Consider the following 27,009-nt stretch of genomic DNA (forward strand, 5'->3'; position numbering starts at 1 on the left):
CTGTCGCCTAGCAGGAAAGCTTTTGCCTCCAGATCAGATTCTTGGGTCATTGCTGGGCGGGAAGCGGATGGTTGCTGCTGTAACAGACCAGGGCAGCTTTCGCAATGTATGGCGTGTTTCCCACGTCTGTGAGCTGCACGACCTGGGAGTAGCCTGCTTGGCGCTCGGTGCTTTCCCTCCGGAGGGGAGCAAAGCTGCTCCCGGACCCCCGCCGGAAAAGCATCCGAGAACGCGTTTCTGTTTCCATCTCCGCACCGAAAGAAGCGACGGCAGCTAGGGAACCTGAACAGGGAACTGAGCGCAATGCAAGTAGGAAACGAGCGCTGGTTGTACCCTAATGAGCCTTCCTCATACGTGAAATCGTTCTGTGAGTTCGGTGCTGGGTGGAGACCTTGGATGCTTACACAGCGCAGCGCGCAAAGGATCTCCGCGATCTGGCAAAAGAAAGAGCCCGAAACGCTCTTTCTTTCTCTTTCAAGGCGGCTACTCCTAGTTCCTCGGTCAAAAGTAGAAGGGGACAATCCACACCCCCCCCCTTTCCCTCTCAATATCCCCAAGCCTCGCGCGCCAGCGCAAGGGTTAATCTCTCCTGCGGGTACAAACAGGTCCGCCGAGTCTCTGGCTGGCGACAGATGGCCACTTTCTTTCGGGCCACAAAGGGATGGCAGGGAGAGCCGGGCGGCATACGAATGGGCAGCTCACGTGACCCGCGCGAAGCTTGACGTGGGTGACCATATGGCGCGTGCCGGGGGAAGGCTGACGCAGTCGCCGGGTGGGTAGGGGGGTGTAGCGGGAGGGGGGAGGAGCGAAGGAGGTGGAGCTTGCTGCCTGGCCATCCCCAGGGGGTGCCTTCGCTGCCCGCCCCCTCCTCCATCTCCCCCCCCCCCAGCAGAAGAGCCTCGGCTATATATATAAGCGGAGTCTCCTGCATGCAGCCTCAAGGAAAAAACACACACATAAATCCAATAAAAAGTGGCACGTCCCTCCGTTGTAAGGAAAGCTTCCCAGGAGCAACAGGGTTATGAGACCATCACTGCAAAGGACACGCTGAAGAAGAAAAAGAGAAAGGTAAATATTTGATTCCCTCCTTAGCACCCATCTCCTCTTTATACAGTATCCGTGGCTTGGGTGAAGGATATGCCTAAAAAAGAAAAGAGGGGAAAAAGCACCCCAACCCATCGCACGACTAGCTTTATTTCTCCAGAAGGCTATTATTTCCTCTATCTGAACGAAATAAGGATGAACCATTGGATTGGCTCTTTTCACTACATTTTTTTTAAAAAAATATTTTTAAATGACCTTTCTTGTTGGCGAACTCTTTTCGCCACACGCTTGGGTCCAGTACGATCTTACTCGGGAGTAAAGCATGGGCATAGCCAAGGGAGGGGCAAGGTGGGGTAGCTGTCCCCCTAAATCAAGTAAATCAATACAAAATACTTAACTAGCTGAGGTTCTCCCCCCCCCCCCACAGCATAAAGCCTGCTCCTCCCCCAACATAAATCCTGGCAAAACCCATGAAGTAAAGACCCGCCGATCCAACGCTCTCGACCTACTCGCTAGAAAGCGCGCGTTGTGTGATATCCTTCAGTTCCCCCCATCTGCGTTTCTGCTGCTGCGTCAAGCCGTGTGAGGCGCAGCGACACAAAAAATACGGTAGAAATGATCCGAGGAATCCGTAGTAATGCCTTGTTGCGCATGGCACTGTTTTTTTGGGGGGGGGGGCGGGGATCAGAGCCAAATCGAATCCAGTAGACTTTGTCCTTACAGATTGGAAGGAGTGTGGGCTGCAGTCTAGAACAGGTGCCGCTGGATTTCTTTCTTTCTTTCTTTTGGCGGTGGAAAGAGAGGAGAAAAATGGGGTGTCAAATAAGTTGATAGGACTCGCCTGTCCTTTGACAGGTCAAGATTGGGAACTGGCGGGTTGCTTGCTAAAAGGGAGAGGGAAGTTCCTATATGGGGAGAGGGAAAGTGGGCAACAGATGGGTCAGGTTTCGCCCCCCATTGCCGCTGGAGGGAGAGGGGCTGCGCCGGTGACGGAGAAGCAAACGGTTTCACTCAACTGTTGCATTTGGATCGCCTTGTAGTTCCGGAGGCTTCGGTAGCGTCGCTTGCCTAAGACGGTCAGGATCGGTCCATCCCCTTCATTAGCAAACGTTTCCTCTCGCAAGGTTGGGGATCCTCAGGCAGAAAGGGGGGTGGGGGGAGGCAGGGGAGGGGTGGTTTATTAGAGAGGCTGTGGCTGCACCTGATCCCCTGTCTGGGCGGCAGACTTTGGCTGGACTCTGAACAGTTGGGAAGTCTGCACGGCTATTGTAGGGGAGAATGAAGTGGCAGAGTGAAATGTGGGCAGAATGAAAAGGGGCACCCAACTCGACGGATAAATCCTGCCCGGGCTGAATCCTGCCCGGGCTGAATAATCGTTGGCCATTTGTCCCGCTGATTCTGCTGCTGCGTGATGTTCTCTCCCCCACGCCCGCGCCCCCCCCCTTAGAGACATTTTCTTCTTTTCGCTTCTCTCCGTCAAATTTCATTCTATCTATAATCTCCTTAGAGAGCCACCACCAGCACTAATATAAACACGTTATATAATGCTATTTGAGACGATCGATCTCTTTGTGGCGGAGACGCGCGGAGAAAAGTCAAAGTTTGTTTACTGGGGAAGGCTTAGGAGTCAGAGAGTCTAAAGCTGCAGTACTCTTTCTCCTCGGAGGAAACTCGGTTGAATTGAATAGGACGTCTCCGTAGACGGGGTGAGGATTGCGCCGTAAGTTTCAAATTGCTAGGAAACTTCTTTAAGAACCCAATTTGCAGAAAGTCGCATAGAAATGTGGGGGGTGGGGTGGTGAAACTCACCAAAGCCAATTATCACATTGTAATCGGTGTGAACGGAATAACTATTATAGAGCTTCCTAAATAATGCTGACAAGGAGAAAATCCTGTGCATTTCTACTCAGAAGTAAACCTCGCTGGTTTCAGTGGCGCTTACTCCGTGGCAAATGCATTTAGGATTGTAGCCCCGGAGGAAGGGCTTGGAGGAAGTTATTGGGAGTGTCCTCTCTGCTAAATGTCTTTTCTCTTGTGATCTCTTCCGCGCGCAGGATCCTGCAGGATGACCAAATCGTACAGCGAGAGCGGGCTGATGGGGGAGCCACAGCCGCAGGGTCCCCCCAGCTGGACGGACGACTGCCTCAGCTCCCAGGACGAGGAGCACGAGGCGGAGAAGAAAGAGGGCGACCTGGAAGCTATGCACGCCGAAGCCGAGGTGGACTCGCTGAGGAACGGCGAGGAGGAAGAAGAGGAGGAGGAAGAGGACGACCTCGAAGAAGAGGAGGAGGAAGAAGAGGAGGAGGAAGAAGAAGAAGAAGATGACGATCAGAAGCCCAAGAGGCGCGGTCCCAAGAAGAAGAAGATGACCAAGGCCCGCTTGGAGAGGTTCAAGCTGCGGCGCATGAAGGCCAACGCCCGCGAGCGGAACCGCATGCACGGCCTCAACGCGGCTCTGGACAACTTGCGGAAGGTGGTGCCTTGCTATTCCAAGACGCAGAAGCTGTCCAAGATTGAGACGCTGCGCCTGGCCAAGAACTACATCTGGGCCCTCTCGGAGATCCTGCGCTCGGGCAAGAGCCCCGACCTGGTCTCTTTCGTGCAGACGCTCTGCAAAGGCCTGTCCCAGCCTACCACCAACCTAGTGGCCGGCTGCCTGCAGCTCAACCCGAGGACTTTCCTGCCCGAGCAGAGCCAGGACCTGCCTCCGCACATGCAACCGCCTAGCGCTTCCTTCCCGGTGCACCCTTACGCCTACCAGTCGCCTGGGCTGCCTAGCCCGCCTTACGGAACCATGGACAGCTCCCACCTGTTCCACGTGAAAGCGCCGCACTCCTACGGCGCGGCGCTGGAGCCTTTCTTCGAGAGCGCGCTGGCCGAGTGCGCCAGCCCTTCCTTCGACGGGCCCTTAAGCCCGCCGCTCAGCGTCAACGGGAACTTCTCTTTCAAACACGAACCTTCCGGAGAGTTTGAGAAAAATTATGCCTTCACCATGCACTACCCCGCCGCCGCCGGCCTGGCGGGGACCCCGGGACACGGATCGCTCTTCTCCTGCTCTGCCTCTCGCTGCGAGATCCCCATCGACAACCTCCTGCCCTACGAGAGCCATGCCCACCACGAGAGGGTCATGAGTGCCCAGCTCAATGCCATCTTTCACGACTGAGCCCTTCCAGAAGCGTCGGGGCAGAGGAGCCAAGGGGCATCGAGGGGCTGCCTTGCTTCGGAAGGGGGACCCCCACAACACAGACACCCACCCACCCTAGGGCTCCAAGTGCAAAAAGACCGGAAGGGGCAAAGGGGGGAACTTCCAAACGCCAGAGTCATCTATATAAATATATGGGGAGGCTACATTTTTCCTGGTCCCCCTTCTGTAAATCCCACCTCCCTCCGCTAAGCTTCCCCACCCCGCACGGTCCCGAATGTAAATCTGCACTATCAATTTAGTGTAGAAGAAAGTCAGCCAGTCTCCCCACTGATCTGATCGGGACAAAAAAAAAATCACAAGCAATAATTAGGATCTATGCAATTCTTATTAAATTTTTTTTGTTTTTGAAACTAGACGTGGGCCAATTTAAAAAATAAATAAATCGAAAAAAGTATATATAAAATGTCTATTTTTCAACCAGCATTTTTCCTACTTGCTACTTTTTCCCATGCCGAATTATTTTGTTGTGGTTTTGTACAGAATTTTTAATAACTTTTGATAAACTATTTTAAACCATGCAGCTTCATCGATTTTTATACGTATTGGAAACAAAGTAGAATTATATCTAATTTATACGAAATAATTTAAGTAAGTTAAACCAGCAGAAAAGTGCTTAAAACAGGTGTGTGGGGAGGGGGGGATGCTCTGTTGCCTTAGCACCTCCCCGCCCCGTTCATTTTCCTTTCACGGTCTTCACACACATAAATGCACAGCGCCAGCAAAGTCTTTCCCATTAAAATTTCGTTTCCTTCCAGTAAGAACCAGATTCCTACAGGGTTTTTGGATTATTATTTTTTTTTTAATGGAAGTAGGAAAATATTTATTTTCCTATTGGAACATATCAATCCAACGGAAGGTTTGCAAAACCTTATGTGCGGATAGAGACACCCTCCCACCCGCCAGACATTCTTGTTTTCATAAGGAAATGCCAAGTTCTTCCCTTTTTCCCCAAATCAAAAGCTGCTTGACTATCACGTTCAATTTGCACTGTTTCTTTTTAATCTTTGGCGTCCCCGTCCTTTCTCCTCACGTGATTTTGAAGAGAACAGAGATAATTTGAAAACACTTAATGTTTCCAGGCAATGATAAATGCATGATATATATATTTTTAAATATATACATAGTCACATGAATCGGTGGTTTGTCATATTTCCGTCCAGGAGTCGAAAAGCCAATCAGATTCACTATGGTTGGGGTTGTTATATAATATGCTGGTGGATTGTAGTCAGTAGTTTCAAACCCATTCGAACCATTTGACTTCGTAATTAGAACAATATAGTTATTATGCATGTACAATGCAATCCGCAATAAGTGCTGTCTGAAATGTAACGCTGGTTCAACCGAACTCAATCTGTACTGTAATTTTGTTCGTAATCCTGTATATGACTATGTAATGCACATTTGGGAATTTAGTAAGCACACCTTTGGAACGAGATAGTAAGGAGACGTCCGTCAAATGTTGCATTTCTCCTTAAATATGATTCCCCTCTCCCTTCCCCCTTCTTAGTGTGAGCAATTCCTATGGGATTATTGTAATAGTTCCTTAAAAAAAGGTGCAACCTTTACTAATTTGTACAATAAACGGAAGTTTAAGAAAAAAACAAACAAACCAAGGTGCAGTCCAATAGCAACCTGACTACGGGTGGGAGGTGGCAGGAACGCATAGCTAGCGAGCAAGGTTCCCTCGGAAATCTGATCTGGAAGTCAAGGCGAGCTCGCATTCATGCGCTCACAGTAGCAACCGCTCACCGGGCCAAGGCCCTACGTAGCTATCCTGCTCTGCGGTGCTGAAATCCCACAAGGAGAGACGGAAAGATCGGCCAGCAAAGCCAACTCCACAGCGCCCAGTGATCAATTTGTAGAGTTTCTGCTGCTGCTCTGGACCAAACAGGAAGCCACGACCTCTCACCTGTAAGCGCTTTGTAGTCCCCCAAAGATGGAGAAGGGGAGCTGGCAATAGTTATTCGGTGGAGAGGGGGAAAGCTCTGCAGAGCACTGAATGTATGGTACTCAGACAGGTTCTGGGACTCTTAAGCCTTGGGTGTGTTACTGCATCTGAAAGTAAACTGAAATAAGTGGTGGTTTGATTTCTCTGAAGCAAGTCATGTATCGATTGTTTGGGTTGGATGGAGGGTGGCAGTTGCCCTCACTTTGTGTCCAGACCATCTGTGGTCAAAATTCAGGAGTGCCATATCCTACACACAAATCTTACCAGGAGTCATAGGTAGCTCTTGTTTCCTCCGCTCCTTCCTGCCCTCACTCAAATCTGATCAATATGGATATGTGTTCCTTTAGAGTGGGGAGGACACTTCCGTATGCTTGGGTTTCACACATGTAACTCTTCTACCAGGAATACATCTGTTTCCAGTCATCATGACATCTAAAGAAGTAAGCAATGCAAACATACTTTGCTCTTTGCAATTATATTTTGAATGCTTCCAAGATCAGACCTCAGACCTTTCCAGGACATTCTGCCTCACATCTCCAGTACCACCTGAAATTTCAATCTTGCTGCTACTCCTGACCTAGAGTATCTACTGGCACTGACAGCACCATAACTAAGATTTGGGGTCCTGCAGCAAGCAAGGATGGTGATGATGGGAACCCACCAACTGCTCATGGAAAGGCATAGAGGAGATGGTTTCTATTTCCCCAAGCAGGAGGTAGCATAGAGACCCCAGCATTCCAGGGATTTATTTTTTAGCCTTTGGTGACTGCCTTAGATATATAACAGCATCTGAATTCAATTGTGGTTGGTCTCCCCAGAACAAATCATGTTTCTGCCTGAAGCTGGTATTTATGTGTTTAGGCCAACCCCGGTTTTTCAGTACCGAGTCTGCTCCTACCATTAATTGCTGCTGCCAAGTTGCTGGTGAATCAGGACCCCTTTTCAAGTTTATGTTGCTAACAAGCCCATTTAAAGGCCCCAGTGCAGGGAAAGTTTGTTACACCTAAGTCCTACTGAAACCCAGCTGCCCTTTGCTAACAGTTGTTAATTCATGATCACTAGGCTTCCAGACTGCTGGCAGGCTTGCACAAATATCTTACATGAGGGATGGAGAATTTGTGGCCCTCCCAAAGTTGTTGGACCACAGTTCTAATGATCCCTGACCATTGAACATGCTGACTGGGACTCTCAGGAGTTGGAGTCCAGCAACATCTGGTGTGCCGCAGGTTTCACACACCTATTTCATGTTGTCTCCCTAATGCACCATGTACAATCAAGAGCAGACATCATGAGTTGGAGTAACACTGTTATGGATGTGTGTGACAAAAGTAGGAACTAGTTTGCATATACAGGGATGGATGCTTAAATCAGCATCCATAAGCCTGTTCCATTATGATGAACTGGTAATCCTACTGTTTGGTGTGAATATGTATTATGAGGTTCATTATGGCTACACCGTAGCACTAAAATACTGAGGGAGGGATTAAACTATTGAGCCCTATCAGCAAAAGTTCTGTACAAGAGCTTCTACTTCTGCAATGGGTCTTCCTCACTCTCACCAACCCACATGCCCCCAAAATTGTCTTGAGAAGGTTGGGAGAACCTCAAGAACAGTGAGCTGGGAGAGGAGGCAAGGACTCATTCCACCTGGCAAGCTGAAATGCTTGTCCTCATGTAACATCACCTTAGCATGTTGTTGAATTCTTCCCTGAGACACAATGTTCCTCAGGACTGTTTGCATTTCATTATGCCATGCACAGAGAAAGTGCAGAATGGGCTATTATGCTTCCCTGAGAATCTCAGCATTCTTTTCCATTTTTAAAGAAAAAAATATCTACCACTTAATTTCAAGTGTGGTTTATTTGGGTTGGGTTTTTTTGGAGTGGGGCACTAATACTTTTGTGTTTGCAACAATGCAAAATAAAACACACACAAAATCTGCATGTGTTCAACCCCTACAAAAATAAAATTAAGGTCACCATGTGAGCCCATAAGATGAATCTCAATATCCACATGAGGGCAATACTTTAGTGGACCAACTAAAATGACCAAGCTGTCACAAATGAGCGTGCAACAACATTTTGATTTCATTTTCTCCAGAACTCTTAATCAGGTCTGGTGGCAAACAAAGCAATGAGAAGGGAGGGGGGAAATGTTTGGTGGTGAAATCAAGAGTCTGTTTTGGGAAAGAGGCTGAAGATGGAATGCAGGTGGAAGGAGCAGACATGCAAATGAGGTTCTGTAAGATGCTCTGCAGGTTTCAAGTTGCACCAATGCATCCTGGGAAGGAGAAACTTACAATGGCTAGTTTCCCACCTCTAAAAATACAAAAAGGCATCTGTTACATGTCTGTCCTTAGGAGAAGCACACAGCTTGCTTGGTAGGTGGAAAGCAGGAAAAAAGAGGGGGAAAGGCAGGTTTTATATAAATAAAGGTGGGAATTAATTGTAGGTGGTGTGCTAGGTAAAAACATTCAACCCAGTAGTCCTTTGTTCTCCAGATGATGCGCAGGGACAGAGGAAGTGCCAGGGTTTTTGTGGTAATTTTTTTTGGGGGGAGGACCCAGAAAGTTCCCTGGAGTTTGTTCCTTCTCTAACTGCTAGTCAAGGTCAAGGCCAGTCCTCCCCACGCCTAATGAAAGTGTGTGAGAAATGCCTGGTGAAAACCACAAAGCCAGAGGAGGAGGAGCTGCTGCTTTACAGTGATCATAAGAGCACAAGAAGATCTCGGCTGGATCACAGCCTATGACCCCTGTAGCCTAGCATCCTGTTCTCCCACTGGTCAACTAGATGCCCTTGGGAAGCCTGCAAGATGGACATGAACACAACACTGCTCAGTGGGCAAGCAAACAGAAAGGAAGGGTGCAAAAATACAATGTAAAATTCATCTTATCCATCTCAGATTTCTGTTTTTCTTGGTGTGCAGTTGTTATCTTTTGCAAAGTTTTTTTTTTAACGCACAGCCATGAGGATAGTGGGCAGGGTATATTACACCTGCCTTTTCAAATGCATATGTTGGTTCTTTTTATTGTTTGATGTGGAGGAAGGGCAGAATAATTTACTGGTAGCAGGACTACCTTTGTTTCCTGCTTGCCTTGTAGATAGCAACTTACTTAGCTGAAACCCTTTCTAGTAGTTCTGGAAACAGAGAAGCAGTTCTTAGCTGCCTCTCCTTTGTGCCTAGTTACTATGAAAGGAGATCTGCATTCAGGAAAGGGTGTACGCAGTCTTCATACTGTCTCTTGTTTCCTCCCTGGGTTGCCTGGCAGTTGAATTAACACAGTGGTAGCTTCCTACTGCTTCCAGATTTCTTAACCTCAGCAGCCTTAATTTAGAAAGGGGAACATTTGGTGCTCCTGTTGTTAAACAACTGGGAGTCAGAATCCTTGCTTTAGATCCTTATAGATCCTTACAGATCTATCCGTAGATCCCAGTCTACTTTCTGCCCAGCTCTGGTTTGTTGTCTGGAAGAGCAGATGGGCAGGAGGCAATTGCCTTGAGGCAAGACTGTGGATGTATGATTGCAAACATTATTTACATTTATACCCTAACTTTCATCCATGGAGCTCAAGAAAGCATGCATAAAAATCCCAGATAGTCTCCCATTTTGGGACTCATCAAATGCAGACCTGTTTAGCCTAGCAAAGTGGTTGTATCATGTATCTGCAGAACATGCTCTGGAACTGTTAGAATGTTCACATATCAACAAAACCTTCCAGAACTTTAAGCCTCAGCATTGAGGTAATGAGACTGTGTATCTCTGAGCATCCTCAGCCACAACTGTCATTTTTTAAAAGTCCATTCTTCCCAATATTCCAAATGGATGATGCTGAATTTTTTTTCTTCTTTTTAAAATGAAAACAAACCCTGAGTATAATTGGTCACTGGTAATCTACTGATTGACACACACAAGCATGTATTTGACAACCTGGCTTCTCTTTGATGGAGCAAAATCCTAGAATGGCAACTTAATGGTTCCTCTCACAGCATCTGAGCTTGGGGTGTTTTCTCTGCTGTTGCATGCCAGAGACTCATCTTGGCTCTGAAGCGGTAAGAAAGCAATTTGCTTATTCCAGGATGCAGGAGAAGTAATGGATTAGAACAAGGTGCCTGGAGAAAAATGTTTTGGCACCACCCTCTAAATATTCAGCTGCCATATTCCCCATACTAAGCTGTGTTGAAACAAGGCCATGATCTCAGTTTACTATGCCCATTTATGTTATTTTATTTTTTTTTAAGAGTGACACATGTGGTTGTACATTTTCATTTTTCTTATCTTTCAGAGTTCTTGCACACAGGCTGAACAATAAGTGATCTAATCAGGCCAACAAGAAGAAAGTAGTTTCAAGCATTGTATATAAGAGCTGCGGGACTTCATCATGATTGTATGAAAATTCTGTGGGGTTTAGAGGGTTTTTCTGGTAAAAAATGAGGTGACGGTATCATAACTTGATAAAAGTGCTGTGCATGTCAGCCAAAAATGCAGCAAAGAAGAGGTGGTGGCAGTCTGTGTTGGTGAGTACCAACACAAAAAAGCACCATGAAAATTATTCCAAATCAAATGAGTGAGATTTGGCTACTGTAGGCAAACATGACCCTTATGTTTAAAAGACAAAAAAATACCCAAAAAATCCCAACATAAATGCCAGTCAGTTAGACCAAGACAGTTGCAAGATGATTGTCTTCCAGTATTTTATTTTTTTCAATTGCAGCACATATAAAGATTTGTTCACTTCGTTCACTTGTTCTGGAGAGTTAGTTCTGAAGGTGGAAAAGTGGTGTCACAAGGTCTAAAAAAGAGAGAGAGAAATCTGCTCCGTGTTTTGTTCCTTTTGGTTAAGTGCTTCCATTCCAAATAGAAGGATTCTTCCAGTCAGTCAAGGGGCAACTCAGATGCCACCATCTTTTATTCAAAGGCAGGCACAGATGTTCCTTCTGCAGGGGAGGTTTTAATTTATGAAAATGATATTGTTTATGCATGAATGCACTCTGCATAACACAGAGTACTTCCATCTGATGAGAGAAAACTGCAGAACCAGTGCCAATGTCAGGAACATATTCTGCAAATTTAGTCGCTTAAATGTTTAATGAATATTTGGAAGGCATTTGCAAGCGACAAGAAAGCTTTTCAATTATTTCCCCCTCTTCACAGCTAATAATCATTTTCACCTCCTCCAGCCAATGCAATTGACTGTGGTATGACAAATGTTTGATGCTGTAGTACTTCAAAATAAATAATAATCAAAAAAAACAAACAAGATCAATTGGATGGTGGTGAAATATTTGGGCGGGCAGATGATTAACTTTACACATTACCTGGGCATTTTTTGAAAATCCAAGCCGGTCATTTTTCTCATGAAGAATTTTGTACTGGAATATATATATATTTATTAGCTAGCAAAGGCAAGCTGGTAAGAATTGTGTTTCCAGGTATTACTATTAATGACACCGATAGAAGTTGGCAGTGGTGCACCGCACTGATACCAGCAATACAAGGAAGAAGAATGCCAGTAAATTGATTTGTCAATTGTGGAAAGCGGTGGCTGGGAGTAAATCTCTTAATTTACAAATCCAGCCTTACAGAGTCACTACTGTTGTTTTGTCTCAAGTTTGTGTGGAAGGCATTTCCTCGCCACAGCTGCCACAAGCCTCTTCCATTTTCCTAAAGTGTTTTTGGGGAGTGATGCAAGGTAGTCCACTCTAAAGCACCTTTCATCTCAAACTCCTGTCCACTTAAGTTAACCCTCATTGTACACAGGTGTTTTGGGGGGGGGGAATATCAGCTCTTGAGAGGTGGCTTAAACAAACAAACAAACAGATAGACAAACAGACAAACAAACAAACAAACAGAATAAAATCTGTTTCAGTCCTTAGAAACTTGTTTAATAAAAGTTATTACTTAATAATCATCAAGTATCAAGAGTGGGGTAGTGGGTGGGTGGTTAACTGTGTCCTGCCAGTTGTTGGAAGTCTAGATGACTCTTTGGGTCCCTTCCAGCTCTATACAATTCTATTATTCTAATTCCCACAATCCCTAACAATTGACCATGCTGAAGGGTCCTGATATGGGAGTTGACGTTCAACAGTGTTTGGAGGGCTACAAGTTCTCTGACCCTGAACATAATCCTAGCTATGTACCTGAGCCCGGCTTCGGCTGGGGAGGGCGGGATATAAATAAAATTTATTATTATTATTATCAGTAGCAGACACTTTATTGCAAAAGAAGGACATACTTTTGTTGCTTAGTTCTACAAAAGCACTTTTAAAAAAAGAAAAAGAAAGGCGCAGCTCTTTATATTCTATCAAACTAGATTGGGCCCCAAGTGACTGGAATTTACCATGCCCCAAAGAATAGCCTAAATAGGTCACTTAGCTGGAAGACCGCTACCAGGACTGGTTCTCCCACAACATAAAATATATTAATACATATTAGAGTGGCGAGTTGGAAATTTGGTTTGCAACCGAGCTGTTGTTTAAATGCATATGTGTTTTTCCCTAATTAAAAATACATACATACATTGAAATATGTACTTAACAAGCTGTCCAAGTAAGATAATCCACATTAAGCCTGACATCACTCTTAATGCATTCACTTATACTATTAAATTGTTGGCAGGGTGTGCAAGGCATTGAATTGCTGCATTTAATTTTCAGATTCTGGGCACTTTGCGTCACAGACTGAGTGATATTTAAGATGGAAAGCATAAATGAATACCTGTGGTATGTAGCCTGTAACATCATTCTGGGAACACCATCCTACAAGGCGGAATCCCCCCACCACCCCACCACCCCTAGTTAATGGGCATTGCCATTCAAATGGTATGTAGGGGCTGCATCTAGGGGGCAGGAATTGGGCTTACCTGTCCCCCAATTCTTAATTCACCTGGTCACAGGTGAGAGTTGAGTGCAGGATGGGGAGCAAAGGTGGACAAGCCACCCCAGAAGGAGAATGACATATCCCCCATCAGAATACTACCCCTCCCCTAACACCCAATACAACCAAGACTGTGAAGCAGGGCCAGTGAAGTTTGTGGCTTGGGAACTTTTTTGAGGCTCCGACTGTACTGTGAGGCTGGGAGAGTCATATTTGGTTCCCAGGCCTCAGGTTCTGCACAGGCCTTATCTATAACAGCATCCTTCACCACCCTGACCCCCCCCCTCAATGCTTTGGATCACAACAGATGTTTTGTAGCCCAAAGGTGTTGGGTTAGTAAAGGCTGCACCAACTCTGCACTCAACCAGCCTGACTCTCTATAAACTGCCCGGCTGTTTGCATCAATAAACAAATAGGAAAATTCACATCACCAAGGTTGCTACCCCAGTCTCCTTGGACTCAGGACCATAATGCAATAATAATAATAATAATAATAATAATAATAATAATAATAATAATAATAATAATAATATAGAAGGAGGAGCAGGAGAATTTATTGACCTGTGCTCAAGCAATCAAGTTGGAAATGAACATATTCAGTGCTTTTTTTCTTTCAAAAAAATGTTTAGGAGTACTCTTATTTTCCTGCTCATATTGAAATACTGCCCCTCAATGAGGCCAAACCTAGATTCACAAGATGTTTAGAGGTATGCGTCCCCCTGCATCCCCCCAGAAAAGTGCACTGAACATATTTATAAAATCTAGGTTAGCATTTTTTACACAGTGCTAATGTTGCGTTCACTGTATGGATAGAAAACATGCACTGAGATGTGGCTTTTTGGTGTGAATATTGCGGTGAAACCAGGAATTCATTAATAATAATAATAATAATAATAATAATAATAATAATAATAATAATAATAAGTTTTATTTATATCCCGCCCTCCCCAGCCGAAGCCGGGCTCAGGGCGGCTAACAACACTAAAACAGTACAACATTATAAAACATTATAAAAATGAATTAAAATCAAAATTGATGGCAACCATAAACTAAAGTTTTGTAAAGATTGCCAAAGGAGGGAGTCAGGCTGCGCCCTGACCAAAGGCCAGGTGGAACAGCTCTGTCTTGCAGGCCCTGCGGAAAGATGTCAAGTCCTGGAGGGCCCTTGTCTCTTGTGACAGAGCGTTCCACCAGATTGGAGCCGCAGCCGAAAAAGCCCTGGCTCTAGTTGAGGCCAGCCTAACCTCTCTGTGGCTTGGGACCTTCAAGGTGTTTTTATTTGAAGACCGTAGGTTCCTCTGTGGGGCATACCAGGAGAGGCGGTCCCGTAGGTACAAGGGCCCTAGGCCGTATAGGGTTTTGAAGGTTAAAACCAGCACCTTAAACCTGATCCTGTACTCCACCGGGAGCCAGTGCAGCTGGTATAGCACTGGATGAATGTGATCTCTAAGCGAAGACCCCGTAAGGAGTCTCGCTGCGGCATTCTGCACCCGCTGGAGTTTCTGGGTCAGTCTCAAGGGCAGCCCCACGTAGAGCGAGTTACAATAATCCAGTCTGGAGGTGACCGTCGCGTGGATCACAGTGGCTAGGTCAGGGTGAGAGAGGTAAGGAGCCAACTGCTTAGCTTGGCGGAGATGAAAAAATGCCGCCTTTGTTATAGCTGCAATCTGCGCCTCCATGGAGAGGGAGGTATCGAAGATTACACCCAAACTCTTAACGGACGGTGCTGGCACTAATTGCACCCCCGCAAGAGATGGGAGTTGCCCCCTCAGTCCCATGTCGTCCCGTCCCAGCCAGAGGACCTCTGTCTTCGAAGGATTTAACTTCAACCGGCTCCCACGTAACCATCCAGCCACAGCCTCCAAGCATCTGATCAGTGTATCTGGGGCCGAGTCCGGGTGGCCGTCCATCAACAGATAGAGTTGTGAGTGGCAAACCTCCCAATATTTTTCTTTTCTTTTCAGAAACAGGGTGTGTACGTAAATGTCATATTTAATCCTTCTGAGGGGGAAAGAGGCAGGAAAAGGTCCATCTTTTAGGTTTGTTGCGTTTGTGAGAGAGTAGCAATAACTTCTGAAAATGAGCTACATACTGACCTCTTTAAGGAAATGTAACAATCGACTTCAATGTTGACAAACTTGCGTACTCTAACCATGGTGACTCAGACCAGGTAATAGTGCCAAGATTTTAGGTTTCAAGAAAGCACTTCTAAACAGTCATGTGCCCCAGTTTAGTAACTGTTGATGGGCACTGCCACTCCAGTGCTCAACTTAGCCTCTATTGCCTTACATGCCTACATTGGTGCCATATATCCCAGGGGCCAATATTTGGCTGTTGCTTCTGCGCAGCTGTCCTCAATTCAAAAGCCTTTTCCTGAAAGACTTCACTTTCCCTGGGAACATAAGACTTTTGTAATTGTGGTTGTAGAGATTCTCTGTGCACATTTCTGGGTGAGGGTGTGTGTGTCATTTTACTCCCAATCCAAGTTAATGAATAGAAGATTCTCTCCAATAACTTCCGCAGAGAAACGAAGAGGATGCATCGGCAGAAATGGTTGGGGAAGGGCGTCGCTTTTATTCTTTTGAGCAAGCGGTTTATAAATTAATCCATTATACCAATGTTTCCCAAACTTTTTTAGACTACAACTCCTATCATCCCCTAGCTAACAGGACCAGCAGTCAAAGGATGATGGGAACTGTAGTCCAAAAACAGCTGGAGACCCAAGTTTGGGAAGCTCTGAAGCAGCCTTTCTCAACCTGTGAGTCCCCAGATGTTGTTGAACTACAACTCCCATCACCTCTAGCTAGCGAGGCCAGAGCTCAGGGATGATGGGAGTTGTAGTCCAGCAACACCTGGGGACCCACAGGTTGAAAACCGCTGCGTGAAGTAAACCAACAGGCAGTTTGGTGATTGGATAACACCTGTGTCCTCCCCACCCCTTTCCCTCTGAGGCAACTGAGCCGCGCTCTTCCGTGCGGAGGAATTCAAAAGAGCCATCCCTCTCAGTCTCGCGTCTCTTTTCCCGCCTTTCAGAAAGTTTCTCTCCTCATCCTCCTTTATGAGGCCGACCCCGTGACCAGGGCGGGGCGGGAAACGGGCTTAAAAGTTGGTCGCGAGGGAGGCGGGGAGATGTCAGAGGTCGCGCGCCTAAACTCAAAGCCGAATGCGCGAGCGCGCGCGCTCCCCCTCCCCTCCCTCCTCCAGCTGGACCCGGGACAAGGGGGAGGAGAGCGGCTCGCTGCCTTGGTAGCGGCGGCGACGCGCTGAGGCGCCTTTCCTGTCCCCTTTCTCCTTCCTAGCTGGAGGAGCCTGACTGCCTGCCATGCACCGCCCCGGGAGGAGGATAGCCTGGGCCGCCGAGAGCCCGGAGGACCCTTTCGGGGTGGCGGCAGCAGCAGCAGCAGCGGGCGCTGGGTGGAAGGGAAGCGACGGCGCCCCCTCCTCCCGCTCCTCTTCCTCGACGGAGGAGGGGGGAGCAAAGGGGGCGCCCCCGGTGCGGGAGGCGGGGGACGAAGACGAGCAGCCCCTCCTGAGGGGGATTTTCGGCGTCGGCAAGAGGAGCTGCGACGTGGTGCTCAGCGCGCGGAGGCTCAGCTGGAGCCCCATCCAGCCCGAGAGGCCCGTAGGTGAGAGCGAGCCAGTGTGAGGAACAACAGCAAGCGAGCGCTGCTTGGATTTTTCTTCTGATCCGTGCAGAGCTTCCTCTTCTGAATTCGGCGGGGTTTACCGCCGCGTAAGAGGAGCTACAGCCCGAGCATGGCAGGAAGGGCTGCTGAGTTCACAACGGGTCTCGAACCCGCTTCGACAGCGCGTGCAGCGCAGCCTCAGTTCCTTTCGTGCCCTCACATTCCGCCGCCTCCATCCCGCCCCCTCTCCGCTCTGTCACTCAAAGATACAGGTGGGCAGGCAGGACGTGACGTCAGAGGGTAGCCTGCCTCTCTTAGTGAAAGAAAAGTTTTGTTAACTTTGGGACTGGCGTGCAACCGATGGGTGGGTTGCTTGCATAGGAGCCACCTCCTAGGGGCTGATGTCCCTTTGCCCACCCCCAAATAACCTTTGAGCCCCACCCCAGAAAGTTGATTGGCATTGCCATTCAAATTGGATGTGTACACTGCATCATGTGATTGATTATGTGGGACAGGGCTTACCTGCCACCTCTCAATATTTTATTCAAGTTGGCACCCTTGATGGAATGGGCTGGTATTCCTTCGTGAGCCTCCCCCGTTAAATATTTTGGGGGGGCCAGCCCCCCCCCAGTTGATGGGCATTGCCATTCAAATACTATGCGTGAACCACATCATGGGATCGGTTTTGCAAGGCAGGGCTGCCTCCCCCACCAATATTTTAGTCAAGTTGGCATCTCTGGTTACCTGAGAACCAATTGATACTCCTGAGTGCCAGATCATGGGCATCTGAAACGAGGAAGAATTTGCTGTGTCTCAAGCTGACATCAGGATGGAGCATTTTGGCAGGGAATAGCTACATGAGTTTGGTTCTTTACTAATGAGCATTGGAATGCATAAAAGAGAGGGTAATGTTCATAGGCACTGACTGCAAGAGTGTGGCGATCACACAGGGTCCACGGACGTTTCACCCTCTATTGATCCCTGTGCCACCACTTTATTTATCGCTGCCACCATCCAGGCCCTACCTGGTACAATACTGAGTCCAGTCAGGGTTAAAATGGAACATAAACTTCTGTTTATTTATTGCTGTTTAACAAGTATGTGGTTTCATAAACAGTATCTGTCCATTACAATCAGGGGTGCCTATCCAGACATATAACTTCCGCTACCTGCTCTCACTCACTAAACCACCTCTCAGATATTTACTTGTCTTCCTAGTTCCCAACTGTTCCTGACTCAGCTTATTTCACTACACTAACTCAACCTACCCACAGACTCTATCCCAATTCACTCCCACTCCCACTCCAACCAACCACCTAACTCCCAAGGAACTCTTCCTTTCTGCCCCTCCCAGAGCTAGTTTTATAGTCCCTCTGACTCCACCCCATGCACTCTCATATGTTAACATCACATACAGGCGAAACAAAAAGTTGGGGGCTGCCAAATAGCAGGAGCTGGGACCAAGCAATGGGAGCTCACCTGATCGTGGGGATTCGAACCGCTGACCTTTTGATTGGCAAGCCCAAGGCTCAGTGGTTTAGACCACAGCGCCACCTGCATCCTTATGAGGTGGCTAGATACTGTCATTTTAATGTAACACTGTCCCAATGTTCAAAATTCCCTGGGTTCCAGGCACATTTTGTGACTTTGGGTGGTTTACTTGTGGCCAATTTGAGATGTCTTGTCGCCAGGTTTCGTGACTGACATCTCCATCTGGCTGGCTGGCTGGCTGGAAATGGTAGTTACTCTGGATTAATTTTCTCAAAATACAAAGATATGGTTTGGGGTGTTCTTTGCTTCCATTTTTCAAAAGGCCACAAACGACACCTGAAACAATTGAAGGGAATTAAAACAGCAGCAAAAAAAAGGAAAACACAATATACTTTTTGAATTTTATTGTGCTGACAATGTGCACAATTTATTTTCATCTTTGTAATCTTGTTGGTTTTTTATTTTATTTTATGGCACCATTGTAGTGACTGTCACTGATTTGTAAGGTGCCATTTGGTGAATAGTTTATATAGCTGAGTTTCTAACACTGCACTGTCCTGAGCTCAGGACAGCATGGGGGGGGGGGAGTTAGGATTGCTCTGTAACTCACTGCATTTTTATTACATTTTACTCTTTGTGAAGTCACCTTGAATACAGTTTGCAGAAATGCAGATTTCCAAGTTTTAAGAATAAATAGGTTCAACTCTCCCAGGTTGATTAAATTGTAGCAAGCATTATTTTCACGGTTATTTTCTCTCTCCCCCCGCAACTTGAACACATGAGACAGAATGGAAGGGATATCAAAATTTTAGTGCATTTTAGAATCTTCCACTTAATTATACCCTTAACTTGTGGTTCCTGGTCTATGTTTCTTGCATAGTGGTGTCCTATTAAGAAAAAAATACTGAGGTGTGAAAGAATTTTACTGTATGTTGAAAAACTCTAAAGCAGTAGCAAAATGACTGTTCGTTATCTTGGCTTGCTGCTTTGTTCACCTTAGCAAAGTCCTTTGTGTTTGTGTTATTTTGTGATGTTCTATTTTTGTTGATAGTGGAACTTAATTGTTACCTTTATATTGCATTTACAGATCAATTCTGAATAGCTGTGAGTTCTGAGCAGTATGTGCTTGCATGCCTTAATAGCCTGCGATAATCTTTATGTAGCTTCTCCTTGTTGGGGGGGGGGAGGAGGGGAATCTGGCATTAATTTCTGCTGGTTATGAATTCTTATCGGAACATTCTGTTGAAACATAATGTGTTGTACATTTGATACATACATTACCATTCTGCCATAAGGCCCTGCTATTATTTTAGACACCAACTGATTTTATGATAGTATTGGATTTCTTTCACATATGCTTATGTTTTTGTCCAGATGAACTCAAAGAACATCTGTTACTCTTGTGGTGGTATCTGCTGTTTCCTTTTAGAATTTGACCTTTTGGTTAATTGCAGCTACAATTCTCAAGTTTTTCAGCATTGTGTGACTTAAACAAAAACAAAAAATTTTTTTAGTACTAATCAGCTAACTGGAGGAAGATAGTTGAGTTCTGTCTCCCTTTGTCATATCTACATATTAGACCCAGTTGTTAAATGGGCATGGTTATTTTGTTGTTATTGGGCAGAGCAATTGTAATAGGAGACCACCATTGCTCAGAGCTTCTGCCACATTTGAAGATCCATTAGCTCCAGCTGGTCTGAGTGCAAGGGGCATTGTGTGTTTTGTGCACGTGCAGTTTTGGTTACGCTAACTCCCAGCTGGTCAGCAAAGCTACGTCTCCTGCAAACAGACTGACATGGGATCCGGGGATCCTTGTCTGACACTGCTCTGCCTCTGCATTTTGAAGCCTTACTCTGCCTACTGCCAGCAGGAACACCATCAGATGTAGCTTCACAACAGCCTACTCTTTCCATGGGCATGATGGGGACTTCCCAGTATCAGAACTTGCTCACTGCCAATTCCAAACCTCCCCCGGTAGTGCAGGATTAAGATCGCTCCCTTATTCCCTTAATATTTTTAAAGTTATTTGAACTGTGGAAGCTTTATTGTTTGTTTGTTTGTTTGTTTGTTTGTTTTGTTTTTCATTTCCGTGAGTTGCCTGCCGTTCCCCAGCCTGTCCTATGGGTATTTCAAAGGAGCAGCCATCTAAAGTAACAACCTTCACAAGTTGCAGTTGGGCTAGACTCTATTCCAGTGCCATATTCATTCAGAATAAATTATTCTGTATGAGTGTAATGCTTTGGTGAAAGCAAGGGTGAAGCAGGGATACTATGGCAGCTTTCATTGCACATCATACTAGTATTTGATGCATTTGGGGTGAAGTCTTGGGAGGGACGCGGGTGGCGCTGTGAGTTAAACCACAGAGCCAAGGACTTGCCGATCAGAAGGTCGCCGGTTCGAATCCCTGCAACGGGGTGAGCTCCCGTTGCTTGCTCCCTGCTCCTGCCAACCTAGCATTTCAAAAGCACGTCAAAGTGCAAGTAGATAAATAGGTACCACTCCAGCAGGAAAGTAAACGGCGTTTCCGTGTGCCTCTCTAGTTTTCCAGAAGCAGCTTAGTCATGCTGGGCACATGACCCAGAAGCTGTACGCTGGCTCCCTCGGCCAATAAAGCAAGAGGAGCGCTGCAACCCCAGAGTCTGTCACGACTGGACCTAATGGTTAAAAAATAGATGCAGTATTTACTTGCTTTACCTTGAGAGAAACGGACTTCTGGAAGAAATACTGTATGCAGTGTTGTTTGGCAATGGCACCATAAAGTATAATAACAGGCAGAGCTATTATCAGCACATGTTGTTGTTGTTGTTGGTTAATCCATGCCTCCAAATTGCATGGCTAGAACTGCCATCATAGGTCTGCTGACTTCTGGTGGAAAGTTACTGTTGCACTGCACAGTCCCATGAGCGTAAGTTTTTACCTGTTAATGATCCAAAGCACTTGAAAAGAGCAAAAGGAGTTTTTTTGGACAGTTACCTTGTTTTTAAACCCTTTTATTACCTGTCAGTGTGTTGGGTAACTTTCAGATAAAGGCAACGGTTGTTTGCATAGAACACTGAATAAGTTGCAAACACTTCTAAAAATTTACTGTTGTTGATGTAAAGCTTGATTTTTTTCTCAGACATTTGCTAGGCATGAATGCTGGAGCCTGTTGTGATTTACTAGCTTACTGGTTGTTAACATAGGGCCATATTCAACTTATTCAAAGTAGACACATTTAAATTAACATCCCAATATCTGTCTATTTCATTGGGTCTACTCTGAGTAGGAATACAACCCATAGTGAACAATGGTGGCTTTTTCTGCTGCATTTCTTTTTAAAATGTAATACTTAAAAATGTAACACACCAGGCTCTGAGATTGTGAAGAGTGGATAAGAAATATATTAATTAAATAATATTTAATTGTATAAACTAATGCTTCTTGAAAGGTTGAAAATAGCATGTTTGCACTCTTGTTTGGAACTCTGCAAGATTGCAGGTATCAGTTGAGAATTTTGTTTTTTGGGGGGGCTTTTAGTCCTCTGGTTAGACTAGGAAGCATTCCCTTGATAAGAAAACTTCTAATGATCTGATTTTGTATGCATTCAACATTTAATTTTTTATTGCATTTCAACACAACATAACTTAGTGGGCAATATATTTACAAAGAAAATAAACTGATTAAATCATAGATGCACTATTTACTTGCTTTATGACAAGAAGGTTAGAGCAGAAACTGATCAGTGCAGCTTTTAAGTGACAGAGCTGTATACGGTGTACAGCTAACTTGCCATGTTCTAATTGATTTGAGTTAAGACCACATATCTTCCCTGTAAATTGACCTAATAGCAGGGTATAGGAAAGTATGCTTAGGCAGGTTCTGCAAACCTTTCAATCTCTGAAGCAACAGATGTTACGATCTACATAGTAGTGTGTATCTTGGAAACAGAGAGAGTGTTAGAGAAACAAAAAAACCTGAGCCAACAACATACTTTCTGATACCAGGAATAAATTCTTGTCATTGGCTAGGATGTGATGTAGTTATAGAGATTGTGTGTGTGTGTGTGTGTGTGTGTGCGCGCGTGAGAGAGAGAGAGAAGATTATATAAAAAATATTAAAGTGATAGTGAAAAATAACTGAAGTGTAATAACAAATTTATGTCCTGAGCTTGTCCCTCCCCCCCCCCATTTTGAAATAGCCCTATTGGTTATCCTGATCTCTGTACATAGATGAACAACTGCTAAGTGGCCAGTACCAGGCCCCTCTTATCAATCAACAACAATTTGGGTTGGGTAGCTGTGATATAATAGTGGGGGTGGGTAAGCTGGTCTTTCGTGTGTTCTCCCCCCCCCCCAAGCCAACCTAATGTCATAATTGGGATGATTCTAGTGAATGAGGACTTGGTGGACCCCCCCTACCTCACCGTCCCCTGCTGGAATATAGTAATTAACCAAAGTCTTTTCTGTCCCTCTTGGTCAACAACAGAAGGGTGCTTGTGCTCCCCACCTGGTTGGACCACAGCTTGATAGCTGGCACCCTTAAGTCTGTGGTCCATAAATTTGCTCATCACACTTCAAGCAGGAGCAGGATGTACAGGTGCCCATGGCTGTCTAATGCCTGGGGGGTGGGGAAGGGATTTTAGCTCTACAATGCCAGGACAAGGGTGGGAGGGAAGGGGGACGTTATTATCATGAGTTGTTGTGTATTTATAGGAATCGGATTCCTAACCAAAATTTCTGTACCACACTGTCTCTTTTCTGCCCACTGCTTAGTACAGTTCTTGATGCATATGTGGTCTTTGTTTGGATATAGTTGGTAGGAATAAGATGAGATAGAAATAAGACTACAGTTGCAGAGAATGGTAGGATTAAGAATTATGGTTACCATGGATAAAGGCTGCCGAGTAATAATGAAATCTACATACAGGATTAGCTTTTCTCCTTATGCAGCTGACAAGTATATTGCAAAGAAGAACACAGGCAATGCTTTTCCAGACTCATCCTAAGTCAGCACTGTACAGTTTTGTGTTCTGCATTGACTGATTGTGTTGCGTCGATGCACTTTCACTTGTGTGCAACATCTTGTATTATCAGGAATGTGAGGTTTTTATATTACGTTTCTGACCAGTCAGCTTACTGTTCTTGACCTGATTGATTGATTTGATTCACAGGTGGATATAATGATTACAAGCGCCACACAGTGCAACACATGGCACAAAACAACATGGAGGAAAGAGTACACAGTTTGAACTGGAAGTAGTTTTGTGGTCTGAATGTTGTGTGCTTGCCCATTGTGTGTGGTATCTGTTTCATAGGAAGCACAGATTGCCTTGATGTTTACATACAATAGTATATAAACACTTATAAAACTGTTTTCACTTAGGGTGCGTATGCACACTCATACACACACTTTGGTAAAATATTACAGTACATACAGATTACTATATGTTTTGGAGACATGCTTATTTGTTATCGGATTTGGTCACCTTTTCAGATAGCACAACCTAATTTTCTTCCTGTGATCAAGGAGCAGGCTTTCGTCTATGTGTGGATATAACTGGGCACCATTTTGCACTGAGTTTAACCACTGGGTACCTAGAATTTCCAAGCAATATTGGGTATGAGAATACTAGGGCTTAATATTATTCTAAGGATGGTAGTCAACAATGTTTTACTCAGACACATTAAAATTAATGAACATGACTAAGTTAAGTCAATTGAGCTCAATGGGTCTACTCTGAGTAAAATTTAGTTGAACCCCACCCCACCCCATGGACACTATGAGAGGAATTAAACGTTGCACTAAAATGTGAGTTTTGTCACGACAAGCATTTTGACTTTCCAGATGGAACACTTCCCCTATCCTTCCCCTAAATGCTGTTTTGGGGTTCTCCAAACTCCACCTTGAGGCAGTTTCAGAGGCATGGGACACAGGGGAGGGGAGGTGGGGAAAGCCATATTGCACAGGACTTTTGCAGACCGGACTCATTAGTTGACTCCTACCCTATTTTAAAACAACCTAGTAGTAACTATAGTCTGCATCCTGCAATAGGAACTTTCAGTAACTCATTTCACCACATCCTCAAATATCTCCAGGTCAGTTCACACATGTATGCTCACTGCCTAATGGCTGCAGCATAAAACAAGGAGTAGCATGTGTTGAGCATGAGAAAGAACTTATATATTCACATATTAGTTTTCCCCACACTAAATGGTGGTAGTTCATACGCGCACCTGGGAATCAAAATGGTATGAAATACTGCATCAGTAAATTGGTGTGCATGTGTGAATAAGCCCTTAGTGCCATGTGTCTTTTGAAGTTTCTGAGCTTTATCATTTAATCTTGCAGCTATACTTGCTGCAGTTCAACAGAGTGCTGGGTCATATTCAGTGATGCTTTACTGTTTATACAGAAGATACCTCTGAAAGGAAACTTTCATTCATCCGTAAGAAATGGGCTTTTCTAAGAGACTGCACAGTATTATTTAATACTGTGATTTCTTGCTGTGAGTGAAAAGTAGGTTTGGTTCAAATGGATCAGATCATATTGCTGTCAAATTTGTCTGGAAAATATTTGACAGGAACATTGAGCATATTTGCTTTGTACAATGAGGTTTACCTCCAGTTGCTTTGAAGTAAGTGTATAGAATGCAGTGTTAGACACACCTTTATTTTTTAATAGCCATGTATGTAGCCATGATATACATTAAAGTTAATCATAATTCAGTTGGGTATTTTTTGCCCTAAGACACAGAGTTTGGCCATGTTGTTACTTGTGCCCTTTGTGACACAAGACAGAAAAGAGAAGTGTTTTAATCCAGAGACTGAAAATCTCCAGTGTTCATCATTGTATGAGATGTTCTGCTTTATTCAACAGATAGCACTTTTCAACTCATAACAAAGGTGATCCTTGGGTGCTGAGGGAGGGGCTGGAATAGCACATCTCCCATACAAACAATTAGTTGGCATTCTCTTGAATTCAATTCTGTGACAGTAATGAGCTGGTCTCGTTTATTACTTTTAGCATTATGTATTCAACAAAGTCCTCTGGATGGTTAGAGAATGTGGGCCCAAGGGTGTATCTTCTCTGAGGCCAATCCTGTGAGGCCAGACCACCCCATGGTTATTTAATCTCTGTGGGAGTACAGCCCTAGCAATTTATATTGCCTGCTTCCTGCCTAACTTCTGTTTTCTGGCAAGTTTGGGGATCCAGAAATAAGGCCTTCAAAGCTTGGGATATTACTTATTCTCATAGCCTCCAAACAAGAAGACAATGCAGGTGCCATTTTGGCTGAGGTCAAGCTTAGCTAATACAATCTCTCCTCACACTTCACCTCAGCTATGAAGGAAAAAATTGCCCTTCAACTTAAAAGACTCTTGTGAAGGCTGGGATTTTGCCTCGGATGATATGTATCTAAGGTACATATTCTGTGGGGCCAGCTTTCTCTCTTCCCCTATCCCTCGGTTTGCATCCCAAAACTGAAGGGGGAAGCAAGGAGAAAAGAATGAGAAATCCTCTTCCCCTTCATTCACTCTCAGGCTGAAGAGAATTAAGGTTTAGCAAAGTGTGAAGAATTTTTCAAAGGTAATTATAGATAGTAATTAGAGGAAAATGCACGTCTGAACCCATTTTAGGAGCACTCGTTTACTTAAGAATATAGCATGCCTTATCCAAGTGCGTAACACATGCTGGTAGAAATAACTATCTTAGCCATACTTATTTTTCATGCTGTATTTGGGGGAAATGGACATGTGCAGAAACTGTGAGTACAATTAGCGTCAAGCAGATAAATCCAGCTAATCCTGTTTATGCTCTCTATCAAGCAGATGTGCCAAAATTGATGTAGACAAGCTCTTGGCTTATAATAATATTTTTAAGAGCTGTGTAGTATTGTTTTTGTTAAGACCTTTCTTAACGTTAAGTGTAGTTAAAAATGGAAGAGGACCTAACAAGTGCAGCCTACTTTATGAAGGTCCCTGCTCTGCTCTTAGCATGATAGAACAACCTGGCAGGAAAGATTATCTTTATTCCTTGTAATTAAATTGACTTGGGGGGGGAATACAATGAGAAGTGGGTGCTGAATTAAATAAATAGCATGATATCTAATGTATACTTAAACCCCTTATAAGAACAGATGGTACCCTGTATCCTTCTAGGTAATATGAGAGGATAGTTAATGTTTTGAAACAGCTAGGAATAATCAGTATGATACTAATGAATGGATAGTTCTTGAATGGAAAGAATTACTGTGTGGGGTTTTTTTTAAAAGGCAAGTTTAGCTTATTTAGAAGATTTTGACTATGGGAAATAAAATAGTTTCTTTTTTTAACGTAGTGAGAAGCAGGTGTTCAAAATTCCATAGATGCAGATGAAGTCAAAAGTTTGAAAGTTGAAAATGTATTTCTAATGTTAATGACATATAATCGTTGTACATCGCCATGAGCACCCATTGCATTGAAAAAGTGATTTTAGAATTGTAAGAAACAATGCACTGTGATTTCCATGGTTCCTAGGAGGAAAGTCTACATATACATTCTAGTAAGGCTTCTCCATGAGATGTCAATCTAGAGTTGCAAGGAATGCAACCAGTCATTTATTTATTTTTACATTCCAGCACCAGCAACCAGAATAGCTGTAAGATTGCTTTTATGCTGTCTTACTATAAAAAAAGCTAAGAAAAGGAAACAGAAAAAAATAAATACTTTTGGTTGACCAGTCTTTGTCTGTCTTATAAGTGGCATGTAACCAGAGGGATTTGTTCAAGATGCTCTCTTTGCTCCCTTGATTTGTTGGCCATGGGCCTTTGGCCGTGGTATTTCACCATCTGCAATACCAGCCTTAAT

General features: G+C 44.7%; 2 protein-coding genes across 3 annotated transcripts in view; both read left to right on the forward strand.

The window, feature by feature from the left end:
* Positions 1-907: 907 nt before the first annotated feature.
* On the forward strand, positions 908-5,523 carry NEUROD1 (neuronal differentiation 1). Of its 2 annotated transcripts, none has more exons than XM_081924320.1 (2): positions 908-1,068; positions 3,099-5,523. In XM_081924320.1, exon 2 carries the CDS (start codon positions 3,110-3,112, stop codon positions 4,205-4,207), a length of 1,098 nt encoding a protein of 365 aa, XP_081780446.1. In that variant the 5' UTR covers positions 908-1,068; positions 3,099-3,109; the 3' UTR covers positions 4,208-5,523. The 2 variants fall into 2 exon arrangements, with proteins under 2 accessions (XP_081780446.1, XP_081780447.1); XM_081924321.1 differs by lacking the exon at positions 908-1,068 and adding an exon at positions 1,742-1,899.
* A 10,762-nt stretch (positions 5,524-16,285) lies between these two features.
* CERKL (CERK like autophagy regulator) overlaps positions 16,286-27,009 on the forward strand; it is a 35,685-nt gene continuing 24,961 nt past the window's right edge. Inside the window, exon 1 of the mRNA XM_081927556.1 lies at positions 16,286-16,696. Coding sequence (XP_081783682.1) covers positions 16,393-16,696 — 304 coding nt within the window. The 5' untranslated portion in view covers positions 16,286-16,392. The remainder of the gene's footprint in view (positions 16,697-27,009) is intronic.

Source organism: Podarcis melisellensis, assembly GCF_964234715.1.
Source record: "Podarcis melisellensis genome assembly, chromosome: 1".
NCBI classification, from domain to species: domain Eukaryota; kingdom Metazoa; phylum Chordata; class Lepidosauria; order Squamata; family Lacertidae; genus Podarcis; species Podarcis melisellensis.